This window comes from Gopherus flavomarginatus, chromosome 2, assembly GCF_025201925.1.
Source record: "Gopherus flavomarginatus isolate rGopFla2 chromosome 2, rGopFla2.mat.asm, whole genome shotgun sequence".
Classification (NCBI taxonomy): Eukaryota; Metazoa; Chordata; order Testudines; family Testudinidae; genus Gopherus; species Gopherus flavomarginatus.
Window position 1 is genome coordinate 22,645,742 of NC_066618.1, and position 23,114 is coordinate 22,668,855.

The 23,114-nt window shown below is 50.7% G+C and overlaps 1 protein-coding gene across 1 annotated transcript in view; it reads right to left on the bottom strand.

Moving 5' to 3' along the window:
• Positions 1-6,241: 6,241 nt before the first annotated feature.
• The window catches only part of NCAPG2 (non-SMC condensin II complex subunit G2), a 141,900-nt gene continuing 125,027 nt past the window's right edge, over positions 6,242-23,114 (bottom strand). Inside the window, exon 28 of the mRNA XM_050942218.1 lies at positions 6,242-7,175. Within this exon, the coding sequence (XP_050798175.1) occupies positions 7,124-7,175 (52 nt within the window). The 3' untranslated portion in view covers positions 6,242-7,123. The remainder of the gene's footprint in view (positions 7,176-23,114) is intronic.

Genomic DNA, 23,114 nt, shown 5'->3' on the forward strand with positions numbered 1-23,114 from the left:
TGGTTTGGTGGGACTGGAATTGTTGCCCCTTTGAGGTCCAGACTGATGTCTGCGATTAGTACGACCTCGTCTTCTGGCAAAGTCTTGCCGTTGCCGAGGTGGGGGGTAAGGGAGCTGCGGTCGGGAGCGGAAGGACCGTCTTTGAGTCTGAGGCGTATGCATTCCCAATGAACGCATAATTACTCTGTTGTCCTTTAGACTCTGCAGTCTGGGGTCCATCTTTTGCGAAAACAAGTCTTGACCATCAAATGGCAAGTCTTGTACCGTATGTTGCAACTCAGGTGGCAGGCCGGACACTTGCAACCATGATATACGGCGCATGGCTATGCCAGACACGACCGTTCTGGCAGCTGAATCGGCGGCATCTAACGAGGCTTGTAAGGAGGTCCTCGCAACCCTCTTCCCCTCCTCCAGGAGTGCTGCAAATTCCTGGCGGGAATCCTGCGGAACCAACTCGGTAAACTTCCCGACAGCCTCCCAGGTATTGTAACTGTATCTGCCGAGGAGGGCTTGTTGGTTTGCTATGCAGAGTTGGAGACCTCCTGCAGAATAGATTTTTCGTCCCAACAAATCCATGCCTTGGGCTTCCCTAGATTTAGGTGCAGGGTCTTGTTGGTCGTGGTGCTCCCGTTCGTTGACGGACTGTACCACCAAGGAACAGAGAGCGGGGTGCACGTAGAGGTACTTATACCTCTTGGAAGGCACCATGTACTTCCGTTCGACCCCCTTGGCTGTAGGCGGGATGGAAGCCGGGGATTGCCAGATAGTGTCTGCTCTAGCCTGGATCGAACGGATGAATGGGAGAGCCACTCTGGTGGGTGTCTCTGCGGACAAGATGCTAATCACTGGGTCCTCCACCTCTGGAACCTCCTCTACTGGCAGGTTGATATTCTGGGCGACACACCGCAGAAGGTCCTGGTGTGACCGGAGGTCAATCGGAGGTGGTCCTGATGATGACGTCCCCGCTACTGCCTCATCCGGGGAAGAGGAGGATGACAGCCCTGGGACGAGTGGGTCCTGCACTGACGCCTGGTCCGGGGGGTCCTCCGTCTCCGGAAGGTCATGCGGTTCTGGTGCGCGTGCACTGGTTTCCTCTGTGTCAGCGGGGAGAGGTCAGCTGACGGTGGCCTCGGGCACACGGTGCTCTGAGTGACTGGAGCGTGATGGGCCAGTCGGTTCGCCTTGGGCTTGGACCAGGTCTCTGCGTCCATTGCACTCCTGTCTGCGTGGTACCGGCGAACGGTACTGAGAGTCGTAGCGGTGCTGGGAGGAGGACTGGGACCTGCGATCAGCGCGGTGCCGGGAGGTTGACCGGTGCCTTGCATCACCATGCAGAGATCAGCTGTGAGAGGTACAGCAGTGCCGGGATCTGGACCGGTGCCGAGAATACTGCAATGGAGATGGGGATCTCGAGCGGTGCCGCGAGTACGACCGGTACTGGGATGGAGAGCGGTACTGGGACTGCGAGAGGCGCCGAGAGCGGGAGCAATGGTGGGACCGAGAGCGTCCGCGGGACCTGGATCAGGACCGGCGGCGTTGCGCAGTGTCCGGCGAAGATGACCCTATCATGGCGGGCTTGCCAAGTGACTGAACAACCCGCACCGGCGGTGCCGGGGGTTGGGGCAGCTCAGGCTCCGTCAGAGCAATTAGTTCCTGAGCCGTGGAGAAAGTCTCTGGTGTCGAGGGAACGACGAGCTCTACCACAGTGTGCGCTGGGGAGCTGGTGGGCACTGGACTTGACGGCTCCTGAGAGACCGGAATCAATGGTGCGGAGGCAAGCGGTGCCGTAGCAGTTGACGGTGCCAGGCGGTCCACCTCAGATGTACGCTCTGACTGCGGCGTAGATACAGGTGTCGCAGGAGCCTTGTGCCTCTTGCTCCTCAGGGAGAGAGATCGGTGCCTGCCAGAGGGTTGAGCCGGTGAAGGCTGGTGCCGAGGAGTCTTCACTAGAACCGTGCGTTCCGGTGCAGAGGAAGCACTTGTCCCCGGTGCCAGAGTCGGTGCCGAAGACGGAGGAGTTAGAGCTGCCTCCATCAAGAGTTGCTTGAGACGAATGTCCCCCTCTTTCTTCGTCCGGGGCTTGAACGCCTTGCAGATTCGGCACTTGTCCGCAAGGTGGGATTCTCCCAGGCACTTTAAACAGGAGTCGTGTGGATCTCCTGTGGGCATCGGCCAATGACACACTGTGCAAGGTTTGAAGCCCGGTGAACTGGGCATGGGCCCCGGTACCAGGGGAGAAGGGGCTAGCCCCCGACCCTCTAACTATATACACAACTACTATAAAACTACTAAAAATATAAAAGTTAACTAGAACTATAGAAAAACTAACTATGGACACAACTATATAAACGAGCGAATCACTAGGGAGGTGGAGATCAGCTAAGCTGCGCTCCACTGTTCCAACGACCGACATGGGTGGTAAGAAGGAACTGAGGAGCTGATGGGCTGGCAGGGGTATATATCGGGCGCCATGGCGGTGCTACTCCAGGGGGCGCCCTGCTGGCCCACCGAGTGTTGCTAGGGTAAAAATCTCCAATGAACGTGCACGCAGTGCGCGCGCACCTAACTGGAATGGATATGAGCAAGCACTCGAAGAACAACACAGGAGGACATGTTCACCGAGATAATGAACGCCTCCGGGACAGCTGACTCAGAGCTGAGAGCATGGAGGATTTCAGTGTCTGAGAAGTTGGACATGGAGAGCCGGAAAGCTTCCAATGAGCGAGAGCATGCAGCGCACGATGAGATGCCTTCGATTATGAGGGACCAAGCAAACATGTTGAGGCATCTGGTTAAACTGCAGGAACAGAAGCAGGAGGGTAGAGTCCCTCTGCAAACCCTGGTGGACAGCCAACCAGCATCACCTGGTGCAAAATCACCCTCACCCAAGCGTTCCATTATCTCTTTTATTTAACTTGGGGAGGAGGGTACAAGACCCATTCACACACCTTTGTTGGTCTGGAATGCAGTGTTATGTTACACAGATGAAAATGTTTCTGCCATTCCAACTTTACAACCCCTTTTCCCCAGTTATCTTTTCTTTCTCTTCTCCCTCTTTACTTATGTATGTTAAATAAAGTAAATGGATTAGAGAAATGAATGTTCTTTACTGAGTAAAAACAGTGGGCTTGGGCGGAGGGGTTGGCTTTACAGGGACAGTGATACAAGCCAGGTGAAGTTTTGGGAAAGCACAGTGCAGACAAGCAGCTCACATTACTGTGACTCATTATTGAAATGGCTTTTCAAAGCCTCACATATATGCAGCACTCCTTGCTGTACTCTTCTTACTGCCCTGGTGTCTGGCTGCTAAAAAATGGCTGCCATGTGACCTGTCTCAACTGCCCCCCCTGTGGAAAATCCCCCCCCCCTTTTTCCACAGATACTATGGAGCACACAGCAGGTAGCTATAACCAGGAGGAGGATCTCTTCACTAAGGTCCAACCTTGTTAGCAGACTTCTCCAGCACCCCTTCAAATGACCAAAGGCACATTCAACCACCATTCTGCACTTGCTAAGCCTATAGTTGAACCGTTCCTTACTGCTGTGCAGACAGCCGGTGTATGGCTTCATAAGCTATGGGAGCAAGGGGTAGGCTGGGTCTCCCAGGCTAACTAGGCATTTTAGCATTGTCAGTGTTAATTTTGTGGTCTGGAAAGAAAGTCCCAGATTGCAGCTTTTTTAACAGATCCAAGTTCCTAAAGATGCGCAGGTCATGAACCTTTCCCGACCATCCTACATTGCTGTTGGTGAAATGCCCTGTGATCCACCAGTGCTTGCAACACCCTTGAAAAGTATCCCTTTTCAGTTTATGTACTCTTTGGCAAGGTGGTCTGGTGCCAAGATTGGGATATGCATGCCACCTATCACCCCACCGCAATTAGGGAACCCCATCGTAGCAAAACTATTCACTATGTCCTGCACATTTCCAAGACTCGCTACCCTTCATAGCAGAAGTTGATTAATGGCCCTGCACACTTGGAGCACAGCAGCTCCCATGGTTGATTTACCTACTCCAAATTGATTCCCCACAGACCGGTAACTGTGTGGCGTCAATCTTCCAAGTACAATCACCACTCGTTTCTCCACTGTCTGAGTAGCTCTCATTTGTGTGTTGCTGAACTGCAGGGCAGGGAAAGCTCTGCACAAAGTTCCTGGAAGGTGGCCTTCCGCATTCAAAAGTTCTGCAGACACTGCTCATCATCCTATACCTGCAAAATGATGCAGTCCCACCTGTCAGTGCTTGTTTCAAGGGACCAGAAGCAGCACTCAACAGAATGCAGCTGCTCTGTGATTGCCAGCAGCAATTGTGAATTGTTTTTTTTCAACGGCTTGCAGCAGGGCTGTTTGCGGGATATCACTATGTTCCGTGCAGTGGACCCTACATTGGCTCTGGAAATACTGCAGAATGCACAAGGTGTTTGAGATGCTCACAGCAAGTGCACTACTGAGCAAGCTTCATGCTTCTGGGGTTATGGCGTATGTGCAGCGGTTTTAATGCATGAAAACCACTTGGTTGTTTGTTGCTGACATGAGGGAGGGAGCACAGTGCATCATGGGATGCCCATGCAATGTTCCCATTCTCCTGCAACAGTGTTTTGGTCTCATGAGGCATTGCACAAACTTCCCAAAGCACACCGTGACAAGTTGCATTTTGGGATAGCTATCCACGATGCACTGCTTTGTGCAATAATTCAGGCACTGTTAGTGAGGACACACTCCACTGAGACAATGAACATGGTGTGTCCATGCACAATTGACTTCATTAATTTGGGGGCTCAAGGTCAAATTAGATAAAGTCAACTTAATTTTGTAGTGTAGACAAGCCCTAAGATAATAGTATAAGAAACAATCATTTAAAAATTATCACTGCACTTAGGAGCACCTTTCATCCAAGGAACTCAAAGCACTTCATCATTAAACTTCCCACCACTCCACTGAAGTAAAAAATATTGTAGTGCCCAAGTGGTTAAGATATTACTCTCTTATTAGAAGAAAGAATTATAGTTAAGGAGAATGTAACAGAAGTTGGGAACAGTATGAAGGAAAAAATGTCAAAGTACTTTTAACGCAGTGGTCCTCCCTACTTTTTTGCCCATACCTCCCCCTTACCTGGTCTGCACACCCCCAGGAGCCACGGTCAGGCCTGGAAGCCCTGGGTCATGGCTGGGAGCAGGGCCAGGAGCTGGTGGCAGGGCTGGAGTGGAGCTTGCAGCTGAGCAGGGCTGGGTGATGATCCCTTCCCGCCCCCTGGGAGCAAAGGCTTGGGCCTCACCGTGCCCCCCCTAGGGAGGTGTGTCCCACACTTCGGGAACCACTTTTCTAACAGGATTTCAGTTCACAAGAAGGTGGAATCAAGTTGGAGAGATCAGAGTTGATCCACAGTTCAAGTTGCAACGTGAAGCCTGGGGCTTAAAATGGAGAATACATAGGGTTTTTGAAGGAGGAAGAGTGAAATATTCCTAACCCAGTAAAAAAAAAACCTACATGATATACAGAGCTACTAAGCTACTTTCACAATGTTAATATCTGATCCACTTCACTTCATCCCATCCCTATTGAACACTGTTTTTTACTAAATAGTCTAAATGTGTAAAACTAGTTTTTAAGTAAACTGGAGAATGTGTTTCATGTCTTGCTTCTCTTAGCCAACCTGCCATTTCCAAAGAATTGTTTAAAGCAGCACATAGTCAAAATAAGTTTCACCTTTCAGCATTCTCAGGATTATAATCAGGAGCTCTGTTTTCTTACTCACCCAAAAAGATGACAATTTCAGCAGTGACTTCTAGCAATAAATTATAGGTTTGGTTCAGTACTGACAATGCCATCTACTGAATAATCACCACCAGCATTGGGTGTACCTTGGATATATCCCATATAAGAACTGACTATCTTGCCCCGCTTTGTTAGGCAAAGTGTAATGTGTTTGTGCTGTAGTAACAGTTCTGATACAAGTGATTTTCCCCCCTACAATTTTCCATTGATGGCTCAGCTTTAACTTCAATCAATATACATTTTGATCGTCTAACAAAACTGTCAGTATAATCAGAAACTAGAGTAGCACATAATCACTTTACCCAGCATAGATAAAAACTACTAAATCAAGATAGCGAGGTGTGAAATCATCTTAGGGCATTAGCCCATCAGGTACTATCCTTACATCACAACTTCATGTCCAGTTTCTCACATTATCATCTATGGGAATTATGTATGCATATTAAAAGAAAAAAACTTGGCCCATATGCAAGTGGAATCTGTCTTTTATGCGAAATCCTACATAATTATTGAAGATTTGATTAGGTCATCAGCATTGTTTCGGCACACTTTTAGACAACAAAAAAATCAGAAGTGATTCTACACACTAATTACACTCCTACACGAACAGGGCATAGATTAGTAAACTGTATGTACGTGTTAACATTCAGGTTTTTTGGTGCAAAGTTTTTATATTTGTATTAGAATTCAGTTTGCCAAAAGGTAATAATTCTCCTTAATCAAACAACCCAAGTTATCTGACCTCTTTTTTTCTAAAACTTTGGCAGTTTTTAAAGCAGTGTAGCTGCAACTAAACTTTGACATAACTCTGAAAATACATGCACCCTTCCTTGTCAAGATCCATATCTATTTGTATCTAATTTGTTCAAAATATTTGTGTATTACTTTTGCATAGTATTATGGAAAACTTGCAATCAAAGAGCCGAAATCTAAAGAGCTGTTACTCACTTAAAAGTATAAAAATATAAAAAGGTATTGATTTTATTTCACACAAAATACTTGGAATATACCTATAAGCCCCTCCTCATAGCCGTTCCAAAATGGTTAATACTACATTATCTATGTATATACAAAACATTTCTGTATACTTTAAAAAAGCTTCTGCACAATTGTTTTAAATATGAAAGGAATATAAAACTGATTTGTTTTTAAAAGTCATTCATTTTCTTGCTAAGACTTTCAATGTATGTATGTACGTACATACGTACAAAGTATAAGCTAGCATAATACAAGCATTCCAACAATTCACTATTATATTAAATATGTTTTTCAAGGTAACATTGCTTGGCTTTATAAAAAACAATACATCTTCCTTCTTTCAACTTTTCATGACTTGAAGGCAGCGGTACAGTCAAGGATTCAAGATGTCCTCCAAAATTTTCACAGATGATTCATATAGGGTTCTGAAACCAGAGAAATCAGTGAGCAGCTGAATAAGACATGCAAAAGAAACACCTTTGTCCATTTGCTTTTCTGTAAATAGCTACTCCCTTATTTCTTTGAGAAGTTACATACCACTAGTTTAAGGAATTAAAGAAGTTGTTTTATTGGATTACATTGATTATAGATTACAGTATAGCTACGGAGGATCAAATCTTTAATTTTAAAACTGAAAAAAAACTTTTAAATTTGAATAAAAGTCTGAATTTTCCCCCTTTTTTACCAGTTTTAAATATGATCTAATTTGTTCTCTACTTTCAAAAAGGTATAAGGAAGAACAATTAGAGTGTCTATTTAAAATATTTTTAAAATACCGTATTGGTGCTGTTTCTTAGTATTTGACCTTCTACATATTTAAATCACTGTACACTTACTTCTCTGAATATTTGGTTTACTGCCCTTTTCTACCTCTGCCATCTTACTTCACATACACAGCATTAATCTTCTGAAGTCCGGTCTTGCCCCCTCCTCATTTCCCTTTTTCTTCTCTGCTCTCAACTCCCCTACCTCCTCCTCTTATGGTCACTCATTTTCCCCATTCCCTGCCAGTCCACATAATTTCTGCATTCTCCTCTTTCTCCGGTATTTGTTTTCCCTAGTGCTGATCTTCCTGCATCTTTATCCTTGGTACTAACAGCCACCCATCTGTCATTTCAGCATGTGTACTATCCTCAGCAACATTCCCACCCCTGCACACACTGGAATCCTTACAGCATGTAAAAAAAGATAACTGCTATCCCCAAGCTTTTAATCTATCACTCTCCATTTTCTTGCATTCCTCATCCAACATTGCCTCTGCAGTTGCACTCTCCCACAGAACTTCTCACACTCACCCAGCCTTAAACTGTCCTCAGAAGACGATAGTCAGGGCATCTGGCTTATTGCCAAACACTAATGCAACATTTATCTTTGCACATTTGATTTCTTGATGCTTGAATTCATATTGTGACAAACTGTCAACTTTATTTTCCATGCATCATTTCTCCAATATTTGCAACGTTAGTTATTTGTAAGATTACAAGGATGCCCTATATTAGCAATGTTAGTTACTAACTTAAGTATTGCCCGAAGAGCAAACATACAAGGAACAATTCAGGAATTTTATTTAATATTGTGTTTGGTTTTAGATCATTAAACTGAAATGTCCCTTCACTGAGAGACTCATCATACCCTAAGCTAATGGACGTCCAACCATAAAGAGGAAAAAACAAGGTAAATTTAAAGTCAATTGTACTAAATGCTCTTTACCTTTACTATTTTGAGTATGCTGCAGGAAATCCTACACAAATAGTGAGAAACTATTTGCAAGTTCTCTTTAATGAGTACTTCAATGACAGAGCAATGAAGGGTTTGGAAAGACATCTATATGAGAACGTGAGGAAAACATTAAATGTTTCAGCATAAAAGTTAAATAGGTTTAATTTCAGTGCCCAGATACTGAAATGCTAATCATACTAAGCAAATCTGATTATATATAATATAAATTATATCATAATATTTCATAGCTTATTTGTTGAATGGAAAAATCCATAATATTCGCTTTTAACTGTCAACTGAAACTGCTAGTTCAGTTGAGCAGGGAAGACTAGATTCTAGTAATTAGAAAAACGTGTACTTCTGGTATAGTATACTAATTTCTGATTTAAGGGCAGCACCTGAGATACTCCAATATATAGGACCTCTACATATTTCTTACTGGTGCCCGATGCCCAAATTTAAAAGGCTGGGGCAGCATGCAAAATCCCTTGGAAATTTAGTCAGGTCCCAGGCTCCATCCACCAGGGATAAACTACAGTAACTCCTCACTTAATGTTGTAGTTAAAGTTGCATTTTTCAGGAATGTAAGTGAAACTATGTTAAACGAATCCAATTTTCCCATAAGATTTAATGTAAATGCAGGGGATTAGGTTCCAAGGAAATTTTTTGGGGGCAGACAAAAGGCATTATATACTGTACAGTACTGTACTGTGGTAGGAAGGTGCCCCTGGGGCTCAGGGTGCAGGGTTTGGAAGGGAGTTAGGGTGCGGGAGGATGCTCAGGGTGGGGGTGCGGAAGGAGGCTCAGGGCTGGGGCAGGCAAGAGGTGCAGAGCACTTACCTGGGGCAGCTCCTGTTTGGTGCAGGGGATGTGAAGGTGGCTCTCTGCGATTCTGGGAGCTGCAATTCTGGGAGCGGCTTTGAAGGGGAAAGCACCACTTCTTTCCGGACACCGGCTGCCCGGCTTCCCCTGCTCCTCCACAGGCCGGAGGACTCAGGAGGAGCAGGGGCAGCTGCGCAGACAGCAGCGGGAGGGAACAAACAGTTACCCACCTTTTAGTAACTGTTGTTCTTTGAGATGTGTTGTTCATGTCCATTCAAAGTAGGTGTGCGTGCGTTGCGTGCACGCCAGTCAGAAGATTTTCCCCTAGCAGCGTCCGTAGGGTCGGCCCTGGCGCCCCCTGGAGTGGCGCCACTATGGCTCCCTATAAAGGAGACCGCCGACCCTCCACCCCCTCAGTTCCTTCTTGCCGGCACTCCGATAGAGGAGCAGGAGGGTGAGTATTGGAATGGACATGAACACCATATCTCGAAGAACAACAGTTACTAAAAGGTGGGTAACCGTTTTTTCTTCTTCGAGTGGTTGTTCATGTCTATTCAGAGTAGGTGACTCACAAGCCTAACCTTAGGTGGCGGGGTCAGAGATCGCTGCTGACTGGAGTACTGCACGACCGAAGGCTGCAGCATCCCTAGCCTGGCGCGTGATGGCATAGTGGGACGAGAACGTGTGAACGGAAGACCATGTGGCCACTCTACAAATCTCCTGAGTCGGGATCTGAGCCAGGAACGCCGCAGAAGAGGCCTGCGCCCTAGTGGAGTGGGCCATGACCGGAGGGACAGGGGTCTTAGCTATATGGTAGCATTCTTGGATGCAGGTCGTGATCCACGAAGAGATTCACTGAGAGGAGACCGGGAGCCCCTTCATCCTATCCGCCACTGCGATGAAGAGCCGAGTTGAGCACCTGAACAGCTTGGTACACTCGATGTAAAAAGCCAAGGCCCTGCGGACATCCAGGGAATGTAACCTCCGCTCCTCATTGGAAGAGTGTGGTTTCGGATAAAACACCGGGAGAAAAATATCTTGACCCATGAGGAACTGTGAGATGACCTTGGGTAGGAAAGCCGAGTAAGGTCTAAGCTGGACCTTGTCCTTATAAAAGACAGTGTACGGGGGCTCGGATGTTAACGCCCTGAGCTCTGACACTCTCCTGGCCGAGGTGATCGCCACCAGGAAGGCGGTCTTATACGACAAGTACAACAGGGAGCACGAAGCCAGAGGATCAAAGGGCGGTCCCAAGAGGGCGGAGAGGACCAGATTCAGGTTCCAAGCAGGGGCCAGCTGACGAACATGTGGAAACAGCCTGTCCATAACTTTGAGGAAATGCCCGAGCAGTGGGTTTGCAAACACTGAGGTACCCCTGTCTCCTGGATGGAAAGCCGAGATGGCCGCCAAGCGAACATGAATCGAGGAGAGGGAGAGGCCCAGTTGTCTGAGGTGGAGCAAATAGTCTAGGACAATGGGGTTGAGACCCCCAGCGGATTGTGACCTCGCTGACCCGACCATATGGAGAAGCGCTTCCATTTGGCCAGGTAGTTGGCTCTAGTTGATGGTTTCCTACTACCGAGCAGCACTTGTCTGACCTGCTGGGAGCACTGCATCTCCACCGGGTTCAGCCATGGAGCATCCATGCTGTGAGGTGAAGGGACTCGAGGTTCGGGTGGCGGAGGGAGCCCTGGTCCTGCGTGATCAGATCTGGGAGCAGGGGCAGCGTCAGGGGCGCCTAAACGGACACGTGCAGGAGTGACGTGTACCAATGTTGGCGCGGCCACGCCGGAGCTATCAGGATTACCAATGTGTGGTCCCCGCGAATCTTGAAAATCACCCTGTGTATCAGGGGGATCAGAGGAAAGGCGTAGAGCAGACTGACCCTCTAAGACTGTAGGAAGGCGTCCGACAGAGACCCCTGACTGCGGCCCAGGAGGGAGCAGAACCGTCAGCACTTTGTTTTCCCTCGAGGCGAACAGATCTAACCGGGGAAAGCCCCAGAGCTGGAAAATTGAGCGTACCACATCCCATCAGAGGGACCACTCGTGACCCTGGAACGAGCAGCTGAGGGTGTCCGCCAAACTGTTCTGCTCCCCCGGAAGGTAGAACGCCATCAGGTGGGTAACACTGTGGACGCAGAAATCCCACAGCGCGAGGGCTTCGTTGCACAGGGGAGAGGAGTGTGCACCCCCGTGTGCACCCCCGTTTGTTGATATAAAAGACTGCCCACGTGTTGTCCGAGAGGAGTGATCTGCTGGCCAGGTGGGACCGGAAGGTCAAACAAGCCAGGCAAACTGCTCTCAGCTCCCTGACATTGATATGCAACTCTAGGTCCTCCAGTGACCACAAGCCCTGCGTCCTGAAGTGTTCCAGGTGCGCTCCCCAACCCTGATCTGAGGCATCCGTTACCAGGGAGAGGAAGGGTTGAGGGGCAGCAAAGGGGACACCTATGAACACTTTCTGCAGCGAGCTTAGCACCAAGTGGGGAATGGACACCACTGAGTCCAAGGTCCCTGGCCGGGCGATATACCGTTGCTAACCAGGACCATAGGGGGCCGAAGCTGGAGTCTGGCATGGTTTACTACATAGGTGCACACTGCCATGTGATCCAACAGCCGGAGGGAAACTCGCGCCGTGGTAATCGGGGCGCGGTGCAGTTCGACGATTAGCTCGGAAATCGCACAGAATCTGGATTCCGGCAGGTACGCTCTGGCGTGGGTGGAGTCCAGAACTGCTCCTATGAACTCTATTCGTTGCGTCGGAGACAGGGTGGACTTGGCTTCGTTCAAGTGGAGGCCGAGATTGAGAAAGGCCCGCCTGATGAATGACACCTGGGTCTCCACCTGCTCCTTGGAGCGGCCCTTTATGAGGCAGTCATCCAGGTAGGGGAATACCTGGATGCCCCGCCTGCGCAGGAAGGCCGCCACGACTGCCATGCACTTCCTGAAGACCCTTGGAGCAGTTGACAGGCCGAACGGGAGCACTGTGAACTGCAAATGGGCGTTGGCCACAACAAACCTGAGGTACCGACGGTGTCGGGGAATTATGGCAATGTGGAAATAAGCATTCTTTAAGTCGAGGGCGGCATACCAATCTCCTGGATGCAGGGAGGGAATAATTGAGGACAGGGAGACCATGCGGAACTTGAGCTTTTGTACAAACTTATTCAGCCGCAGCAAGTCTAGGATGGGTCTCAGGCCCCCTTTCACCTTCGGTATTAGGAAATACCGGGAGTAGAAGCCTTTGCCTCTGAGCCCTCGAGGGACTTCCTCCACCGCTCCTGCCTCCATGAGGGACTTCACTTCTTGACTCAGAAGCTGCTCGTGAGATGGATCCCTGAAGAGGGACGGGGAGGGGGCTGGCGGGGCAGGATGGAGGAGAACTGGATAGAATATCCTCTCTACCGTGCGGAGCACTCAGCTGTCCAATGTGATTTGGGACCAGGCACGGTAGAAGGGGGACAGACATGACCCAAAGGTAGGGGTAGAAGGATCCAGAGTCTCGACAGGTAGGTTGCCCTCGACCGTACCATCAAATAGGGGGTCTAGGCCCCGATGGTGGTCTTGATGGACCGGATGCCTGGCCGGAGGGGTGGTATTGGTGATGCTTCCTGCCATTTCTGCCCCGCCTGTGCTCCAGCTCCTGGCGAGTCTGAGGCTGGTCGGGGGGTGGGGCCATCTGTGGCCTAAACTGCCTGCGCTGGGTCGCAGGGGTATGCAAGCCCAGCAAGTGAAGTGTGGCCCGTGAGTCCTTTAGGCTATGCAGATGCTTGTCCATCTTTTCTGAAGACAACATCTGCCCCTCGAAGGAGAGGTCTTGAATGGTCTGCTGGACCTCACAGGGGAGGCCCGAGACCTGGAGCCAGGCTCTCCGCCGCATGACCAGGCCCGTGGCTAGGGTGCACGAGGCTGAATCCGACGCATCTAGGGCAGCTTGGAAAGAGGCTCGGGAGATCAGCTTCCCCTCCTCCACCAGGGTCGAAAACTCTGACCTCGAGTCCTGGGGAAGGAGCTCCGTAAACTTCAACATGGCTGAACATGTGTTATGACCAGATCGGCTTACAATTGCCTGTTGGTTGGCAATGCGGAGTTGTAGGCCTGCCGTGGAGTACACTTTTCCGCCAAAGAGTTCGAGTCTTTTAGCTTCCCTGCTCTTTGGTGTTGACCCCCTGAAACCCTTGATGCTCACGTTGGTTGGCTGCATCCACCACCAGGGAGTCTGGGGGTGGTGGGTGTACAAGTGTTCATGCCCTTTAGGGGGGGACAAAATAGCACCACTCCATTCTCTTGGCAGTAGGGGCCAGTGAGGCTGGCGTTTGCCATAAGATGCGGGACGTATCCGCTATAGTCTTTATCAGCAGGAGAGCCACCCTGGATGGCCCTGAGGAAGCCAGGATGTCTATTACAGGGTCCGCGTCCACCTCGATTTCCTCAGCTTGGATTGCGAGGCTCTGAGCTGCTCGCTGGAGCAGTTGTTGGAGGATTTGAGTGTCCTCCAGGGCCGGTGCCGCAGCCATGCCCCAGACTGCTTCGTCTGGGGAGGAAGACGAGGAAATTACATGGATCAGCCCTTCCTCTGGTGCTTGCAGTGCTTCGGAGTCCTGCAGCACACGGTACTGTGGTTGCAGAGCTGGTTCCAATTCTAAATGTGGCACTGTGACCAGTACCGGGGTCGCCAGTGAGCAGCTTGGCGTATCGGGCGGTGCCTGCTGAGCCCAAACTGTAGCTGCTGCCAGTGCCGCTGATCGGCTAGGGGGTGCTGAACTTTGATATGGCACACCCCTGCCTGGCGACGGTGCCGGAGGCAGCTGCGCCGGGGCCACCGACGCTGAGGAGACCGAGGCCAACCTTGATCGAGAACCAAATGCCTGGCCTACCAACTGGTGGTAGGCCCAGGGGGTCATAAACGGCCACTGCGAGAGCGGATGCCATTGCTGCTGCCACTGTGGGTAACGCTGGTGGCTCACCCCCGAAACTGATCTCCTGCTCCGTGACCGGCTGGAGCGGTAGGAGTCTGCCTCTGAGTCTGAAGTCTGAGTACGAGGACCTGGGGGGAGCAGCAGCAGCAGCACCTGGTGCCGGTGGAGAGCGATGCTGAGGTGGCAGGGAGCCTCTTATCTGGTTCGGTGCCGCCTTAGCGGGGCGGTGCGGGGAGGGAGGCGACAGCATGGCTGCCTTGCCCCTCGATTGTACTGGGGGACAGGCCACAGTAGGCAACTCCCTATGGTGTGGGGAGGCTGGCGCTGGGAGTCCCATCAAGTCTGAGGCCACCTCGAACGCCTCCGGTGTAGAAGGGAGGTGCAAGTCTCTGCTGAGGTCCGGGGATCTAGGCCGGTCTGGACTCGACCGCCCTCTCTGCGGTGCGGGAGTTGACAGAGCAGCCGAGGGCTGTAGCCCAGCCTGTCCACTTGCACTCGTGGATGGCGTCGGCCTCGGGTCCTGGTGGGGTGACCGTTCCCTCACCGGCTTTCTCTTCTTAGCGGGCGATGGTGAGTGGTGCCGCACTGAGACCGACTTCCTATGACCCGACTCCATCCGATGCTGGGTTTTAGACGACTTGGGCTGGGCCCTAAGTCCTGGTGCCGGGGTGCTCCGCACCGAGGAAGATGTGCTGGGCACCGCCTCAGCCGGTTCCAGGTCCGAGGGTGGCTGCAGGGCAGCCTCCATCAGGAGGACTCAGTCTTTGAGCTCTGTGTTTGAGAGTTCTCGGGCGGAAGCCTCTGCAGATAGAGCACCGGTCCTTTTGGTGGCTCTCTCCGAGGCACCTCACCCAAACAGAGTGCGGGTCACTCTTGGGCATGAATTTCCAGCAGTCTTTGCAGAGTTTAAACCTGAGGGACCTGGGCATGCCCCAGCGGGTGATGAAAACTACCAAGAACTATATACAATGACCTAAGTAAACTAACTATAACATAACTATATACATGAACTATACACAAGGATAGAACACTGCTAACTTGCTATGCGCAAGAGAAGTTCCAACGAGCCGTCACCGGCGGTAAGAAGGAACTGAGGGGGTGGAGGGTAGGCAGGCCCCTTTATAGGGCGCCGTAGTGGCGCCACTCCAGGGGGTGCCAGGGCTGACCCTATGTACACTGCTAAGGGAAAATCTTCCGGCTGGCGTGCACACCTACTTTGAATGGACATGAACAACCACTCGAAGAAGGGCCACTTCTCTCCGGCTGCTGGCTGCATGGCTGCCCCTGCTCCTCCTGAGTCCTCCGGCCCGTGCTCGCAGGGCCACATTCTGAAAGGGGTTTTAGAGCTGCAGGCCAGGCCCCCGTGGCAGGGAGGGGGAGGAGGCGGAGAAGAGGAACTTGTGCAATGCTCCCTTGTAAAGTCAGACAAATGATGTTATATGGGAGCATTGCACAACTTTAAAAGAGTATGTTCCCTAATGGAGCAGTGACGTAACTTTGAAACAACGTTAAGCGAGGAGTTGCTGTAATTCCCAAAGGGCTGACATTTTAAAATAATGTAAACAGATGTAAAAAGTAACAAATTAAGCTTTAAGAAGAGTAAATTTATTATAGTTGATGTTAGCAGATATAAATTAGTACGTTATCTGACCATATTAGCTGTGGACTAATTTGCAGACAATTTTAACTAAAAGTTTTCCTCTGGCCAAATAGAATGAGAAAGATGTAATAATTAAAAGAAAACTGCTGTTTACCAAAATAACGCAGAGAAATGGTATGGAGAAAGTGAATAAGGAAAAGACAGTTACTCACCTTTGTAACTGTTGTTCTTTGAGATGTGTTGCTCATATCCATTCCAATTAGGTGTGCGCGCACCGCATGCACGTTCGTCGGAAGATTTTTACACTAGCAACACTCGGTGGGTCGGCTGGGTCGCCCCCTGGAGTGGCACAGTTATGGCGCTAGATCCCTGCTGACCCAATGGCCCCTCAGTTCCTTCTTGCCGGCTACTCTGACAGGGGGAAGGAGGGTGGGTTTGGAATGGATATGAGCAACACATCTAGAAGAACAACAGTTACAAAGGTGAGTAACTGTCTTTTTTTCCCCCGAAGTGCTTGCTCATATCGATTCCAATTAGGTGACTCCCAAGCCTTACCTAGGTGGTGGGGTTGGAGTGAGATGTCGCAGAATGTAGAACTGCTGAGCCAAATGTCGCGTCATCCCTGGACTGTTGTACCAATGCGTACTGTGACGCAAAGGTGTAAACCGAGGACCAGGTAGCTGCATGACATATCTCCTGGATGGGTACATGAGCCAGGAAGGCGGCAGATGAAGCTTGAGCCCTAGTAGAATGGGCAGTAAGGTGGCTCATCAGAACATGAGCCAAGTCATAGCAGATACGGATACACGATGTCACCCAAGATGAAATCCTCTGGGAGGAGACAGGTAAGCCTTTCATTTGTTCTGCCACCGCAACGAAGAGTTGGGGCGTCTTCCGAAAGGGCTTTGTTCAATCAATATAAAAAGGTGAGAGCCCTACGGATGTCTAAGGCGTGCAGCTGCTGTTCCCGGCACGATGAGTGCAGCTTCAGGAAGAAGATGTCTTGACTGATATGGAAAGCCGATACCACTTCAGGGAGGAAGGCTGGGTGTGGTCGCAACTGTACCTTGTCCCTGTGAAACACCGTATACTGGGGGTCCACAGTGAGGGCTTGAAGTTCTGAGACTCGTCTTGCCGATGTAATGGCTACGAGGAATGCTGTCTTCCAGGACAGGTACAGCAGCGAGCAGGTGGCTAGCGGTTCGAAGGGAGCACCCATAAGCTTGGCTAAAACTAGACTGAGGTCCCAAGTTGGGGCGGGGTGTCGGACTTGTGGGTACAAACGTTCCAAGTCCTTGAGGAACCTCGAAACCATGGGGTGAGAGAAGACCGAACAGCCACTCTCCCCTGGGTGGAAGGCAGAGATGGCCGCCAAATGCACCTTTATTGAAGAAACCACTAGGCCGTGTTGTTTCAGGGACAAGAGGTAGTCCAAGACAGTAGGAACTGTTACCTGGGTGGGAACAGCGTTACGCTAAGTGCACCAGCAGGAGAAACGCTTCCACTTGGCCAGATATATCAACCTAGTGGAAGGTTTCCTACTACCCAGGAGTATGTGTTGTACCGAGGCAGAGCAACATAACTCGGACTGGCTTAACCACGCAGCAACCATGGTGTGAGGTGAAGAGACTAGGTCTGGGTGGTGAAGTCTGCTGTAGTCCTGGGTTATGAGATCCGGGCAGAGTGGTAGGGGAATTGGGTTGGCCACTGACAGGTCGAACAACATGGTGTACCAGAGCTGCCTCGACCAGGCTGGAGCGAATATGATCAGGTGGGCCCTGTCTCTGCAGAGCTTGAGCAGGACTCTGTGGACCAGCGGGAACGGTGGAAAGGCATAGAAAAGATGGTTCATCCACGGTATCAGCAATGCGTCTGAGAAGGAGCCCAGGGAGCGACCCTGGAAGGAGCAGAACATGTGGCACTTCCAATTCTTGTGAGAGGCACAGAGGTCTATGTAGGGAAAGCCCCACTTCCAGAAAACAGAATGGATAACATCCGGACGAATCGACCACTCATGAGACAGGAAGGATCTGCTGAGGTGATCCGCCAGTGTGCTCTGAACTCCTGTGAGAAAAGGACGCTACCAGATCGCTCAAGTGGGCTATGCAAAAGTCCTAGAGCTGAATGGCTTCCTGACAAAGGAGGAAGGAGCGTGCTCCACCCTGCTTGTTTATTTAAAACATGGCCGTTGTGTTGTCCATGAACACTGAGACACAACGGCCTTGGAGACGCTCTTGAAACATCTGGCACGCGAGGCGAACCGCCCTCAGCTCTCGCACATTGATGTGTAAGGTTAGTTCTTGAACAGACCAAAGGCCTTGAGTGCAGAGACCGTTGAGGTGGGCACTCCAACCCAGAGATGACGCGTCCGTGGTTAGGGCCATCAAAGGTTGAGGTGGGTGGAATGGCATCCCTGCACAGACCAGGGTGGGAGTCAGTCACCAGTCCAGGGAGCCTCGGATGCTCATGGGAATCATGAGGATCGTGTCCAGGCTGTCTTTGCCCGATCAGTATACCGAGGTTAGCCAAGTTTGAAGTGGACGGAGACGTAGCCTGGCATGTTTGGTCACGAAGGTGCAGGCAGCCATGTGGCCTAGGAGGCCGAGACAAGTGCAAGCCGAGGTTGTCGGGAAGTTTTGGCGGCCTTGAATAATTGTTACTATCGCCTGAAAACGAGGCTGTGGTAGGCAGGCTCTGGTGAGACTGGAGTCCAGGATTGCCCCAATGAAGTCTATTCTCTGTGTGGGAACGAGAGTGGACTTCTCTATATTGATCATAGGGCCTAGTTGCCTGAAGAGATCTTTTGACGATGCCCACATGACGCCTCACTTGCGTCTCGGAGGTCCCTTGAATGAGCCAATCGTCGAGATATGGGAAGACGTGCACCCGACGACGACGGAGGGTGGCGGTGACTACAGCCATGCATTTTGTGAATACTCGTGGGGCCGCAGAAAGGCCGAATGGAAGGACCGTAAATTGAAAATGTTGATGGTTGACAACAAAACAGAGGTACCGTCTGTGTGGTGGGTAAATTGCGATGTGGAAATATGCGTCCTTCATATCGAGGGTGGCATACCAGTCTCCAGGATCCAATGACGGGATAATGGTCCCTAGGGATACCATGCGGAACTTCAACTTTATCATGAACTTGTTGAGTCCTCGCAGGTCTAGGATTGGTCTTAGACCTCCCTTTGCCTTGGGGATTAGGAAGTAGCGGAAATAAAAACCCTTGCCCCTCAAGTCTTTCGGTACCTCCTCTATAGCTCCCATGGTGAGGAGCGTCCGTACTTCTTGTAAGAGGAATTGCTTGTGAGAAGGGTCCCTGAAGAGGGACGAGGGTGGGGGTGGAAGGGCGGGGGCGAAATAAACTGGAGGTGGTACCCAATTTCCACCGTGTGTAGGACCCAATGATCCAATGTTAGCTGGGACCACGCGGAGAGGAAATGGGAGAGGTGGTTGTAGAAGGGTGGAAGAGGATCCTGGGAAGCAACTGGTGCGCCGTCCTCGGGCGTCTCTTCAAAAGTTCGGTTTGGGTCCTGGAGGTGGTTTGGAGGGGCCCTGATTTTGACCCCCTTGGGGCCCAAACTGCCTTCTGCGATTCCCCCGGCCGCGCCTTCTGCCAAAGTCCTTTTGCGGCCTAGGCGGGGGGTAAGCGCAGTGAGGCTGAGGATGGAAGGACCTGCTTTGGGTCACCGGGGTGTGCATTCCCAGCGAGCGCATGATTACTCTGTTGTCCTTTAGGCTTTGCAGCCTAGGGTAAGTCTTTTCGGAAAACAGCCCTTGGCCTTCAAAGGGCAAGTCTCGTAGCATTTGCTGTAACTCAGGTGGAAGGCCTGACACCTGAAGCCATGATATTCTCCTCATGGCCACTCCTGAAGCCAGAGTCCTGGCTACTGAGTCAGCTGCGTCCAGTGAGGCTTGGAGAGAGGATCTTGCCACCTTCTTTCCTTCCTCCAAGAGGGCTGCAAACTCCTGGCGTGAGTCTTGGGGAACTAGTTCCGTGAATTTCCCCATTGCCGCCCATGTGTTGTAGTTGTAGCGACTGAGTAGGGCTTGCTGGTTTGCCGCCCTAAGTTGGAGGCCTCCAGCAGAGTATACTTTGCGGCCCAATAAGTCCATGCGCCTAGCCTCCTTAGGTTTGGAGCAGGAGCTTGCTGGCCATGGAGCCCCCTTTTGTTAACCGATTGTACGACTAGGGAGCAGGGTGTACGCACAGATACTTGTACCCTTTAGAGGGTACCATGTACTTCTGCTCTACTCCCCTGGCTGCGGGCGGGATGGAGGCTGGGGATTGCCAAATGGTATTGGCGTTCACCTGAATAGTACGAATAAAAGGCAGGGCCACTCTTGTGGGGGTGTCAGCTCATAAAACGTCCACAACTGGGTCCTCTATTTCCGCGACCTCCTCCACCTGACGATTCATGTTCTGAGCCACCCATCTTAGAAGGTCCTGACGAGCCCTCAGGTCAACTGGGGGAGGGCCGGAGGAGGATGTCCCCGCCACCGCCTCGTCTGGAGAGGAGGAAGAGGAGAGGCCAGGGACAAGAGGGTCCTGCGGCGGCTCTTGTCCTTGGGTGGGGCCAGGCTCAGGTGGGGCCTGAGTGTCTGCCAGTGGAACGGAAGCCTCATCCGTACCCGCAAGAGGGAGGCGGCTTACGGTCACCTCTGGCACCCGGTGTTCCAATAGCACGGATCGTGGTGCCTCTGGGGGAGCACCTTGGGCTTGGCGGTACACCCAAGGTGTCCAGAATGACCACTGATGGGGGCCTTGCTCGTGGCCTTGGCTCTCCTGGAACACGCGGCTGGGCACATCCGAGTCATGGTCCTGTGCATAGGAAGCGCTGCCAGCATGAGATGATACCAAGATATGTCTCGACAGCCAAGAAAGTGCTGAGAAACCCTGAGAAGGAGCCACGTCTGTAGTTGGTCTTTCTCGGGATGGCATTGGAGAGCGGTACCGTGAGCTGTAAAGGTACTGGGAACAAGACCAGGACCTACGACTGTATCAGTGCCGGGAGGTCAACCGGGATCTCGAAGCTCTTCGCCTGGAATGGATGCGAGATGTGCAGTGCCGGGAGCTGGATCGGTACCGGGAGTACCGGGCAGGCGAACGGGACGCTGAGCGGTGCTGCGAGTGCGACCGGTACCGCAGTGGAGAGCGGTGCCGGGACTGCGAGCGGTGTCAGGGCCGAGATCTTGATCGGTGCCTCTCAGCGGTGCCGAAGGAGGGCAGCCTCAGCTGGGCAGGCTTGCTAATAGATTGAATGACCTGCACCGGCGGTGCCGGAGGTTGAGGCAGTGCAGTCTCCGTCATTGCAATTAAATCCCTCGCTGTGGAAAACATCTCCAGGGTAGACGGGACAGTGACCTCGACCAAAGCGTGAGCCGGGTAGCTTTCAGGCACTGGACTCAACAGCCCTTGCGGGACCGGAATCGACAGTGCTGAAGCTAGCTGTGCCGCAGCAGGTGTTGGTGCCGGGTGATCCAACTTAGGCGGGTGCTCCGACTGTGGTGCGGACGGCACCAAAGCAGCAGGAGCCTTATGCTGCTTCCTGACCCGCGGGGACAGGGAGCGGTGCCGAGCTGACACTGGTGCAGGCAACGGTCGGTGCCGGGGGGCCTTTGCGGTACCGGGGCGATCTGGAGCCGAAAGAGCGCTTCTCCCTGATGTAGACTGTTCAGCACTCGGTGCCGAGGGCGTTGGACTAAGAGCTGCCTCCATTAGGAGCTGTTTGAGACGAAAGTCCTGCTCCTTTTTCGTCCTCAGCTTAAAGGCCTTACAGATCCGGCACTTGTCAGGGAGATGGGATTCCCTGAGGGACCTAAGGCAGGAGTTGTGGGGATCTCCCATTGGCATCGGCTTTTGGCACGCCAAGCACGGTTTGAATCCCAGTGACCTGAGCATGGGCCCCGGTACCGGGTGTGAGGAAGGGGCTAATCCCTGATCCCCTCGCAACTATATACACTAACTATATATACAAATGACTAAAACTAACTAAAACTGTAAAACTGGAACTATATACACAAATATTAGTAAAGAACGACGAGTAGACTAGGGAAGTGGAGATCAGCTAAGCCACGCTCCACTGTTCCAACGACCGACACAGGCAGTAAGAAGGAACTGAGGGGCCGTTGGGTCGGCAGGGTTATATATCTAGCGCCATAACGGCGCCACTCCAGGGGGCAACCCAGCCGACCCACTGAGTGTTGCTAGGAAAAAAATCTTCCGACGAACGTGCACGCAGCACGCGCACACCTAACTGGAATCGATATGAGCAAGCACTCGAAGAAGAAAAGTTATTTACTTGTTCCCATAATATAAGAACTAGGGGCCACCAAATGAAATTAATGGGCAGCAGGTTTAAAACAAATAAAAGGAAGTTCTTCACACAGCACACAGTCATCCTGTGGAACTCCTTGCCTGAGGAGGCTGTGAAGACTAGAACTGTAACAGGGTTTAAAAGAGAACTAGATAAATTCATGGAGGTTAAGTCCATTAATGGCTATTAGCCAGGATGGGTAAGGAATGGTGTCCCTAGCCTCTATTTGTCAGAGGATGGAGATGGATGGCAGAAGAGAGATCACTAGATCATTACCTGTTAGGTTCACTCCCCTTGGGGCACCTGGCATTGGCCACTGTCAGTAGACAGGATACTGGGCTGGATGAACCTTTTGTCTGACCCAGTTTGGCCATTCTTATGTTCTTAAGGCATGTTGCAATCAAAATATAATTGCATTTGAGTCATTACAGTACACAATGAGACTAGTGGTCCATTATCATCCAGCATCCTTTCTGATAGCAGCCAGTACCAAAACCTTTTAAGGATGGTGCAAGAACCAGCCAATAGAAGCGGGCAATTATGGAATATGACCAGCCCATTGGTAAATTTCTTCCTAACCCTTTTGCAGTTAGTGGATTATGCCCTGAAACACAGGTTTGTAAATCCTTCTAAATTCTTTATTAAAAAAAAAAAATATATCCTATCTAAGGAAGTTGTGGATGTTCTTACTATCTTTACCAATATTTAATCTTTTCTTAAATTCTGTTAAGCTCTCAATGATAGCATGTGGAACTCGTCACAGTATAACTGTGTTTTGTGAAAAAGTATTTCTTTGTATCACAATTAAAATCTCTGCCTTTGAAATTCGTTATATGTTCCCCTGTTTGTACATTATAAAGAAAAAAAAACAAACAACAAAAGTATAAACAGGACAGTCTCCTTACCACATATAATTTGGTGTACCAGATCATGTCACTCCATCTGTCTCTCTAAATAATCCTAATCTTTTAATTCTCTTCAT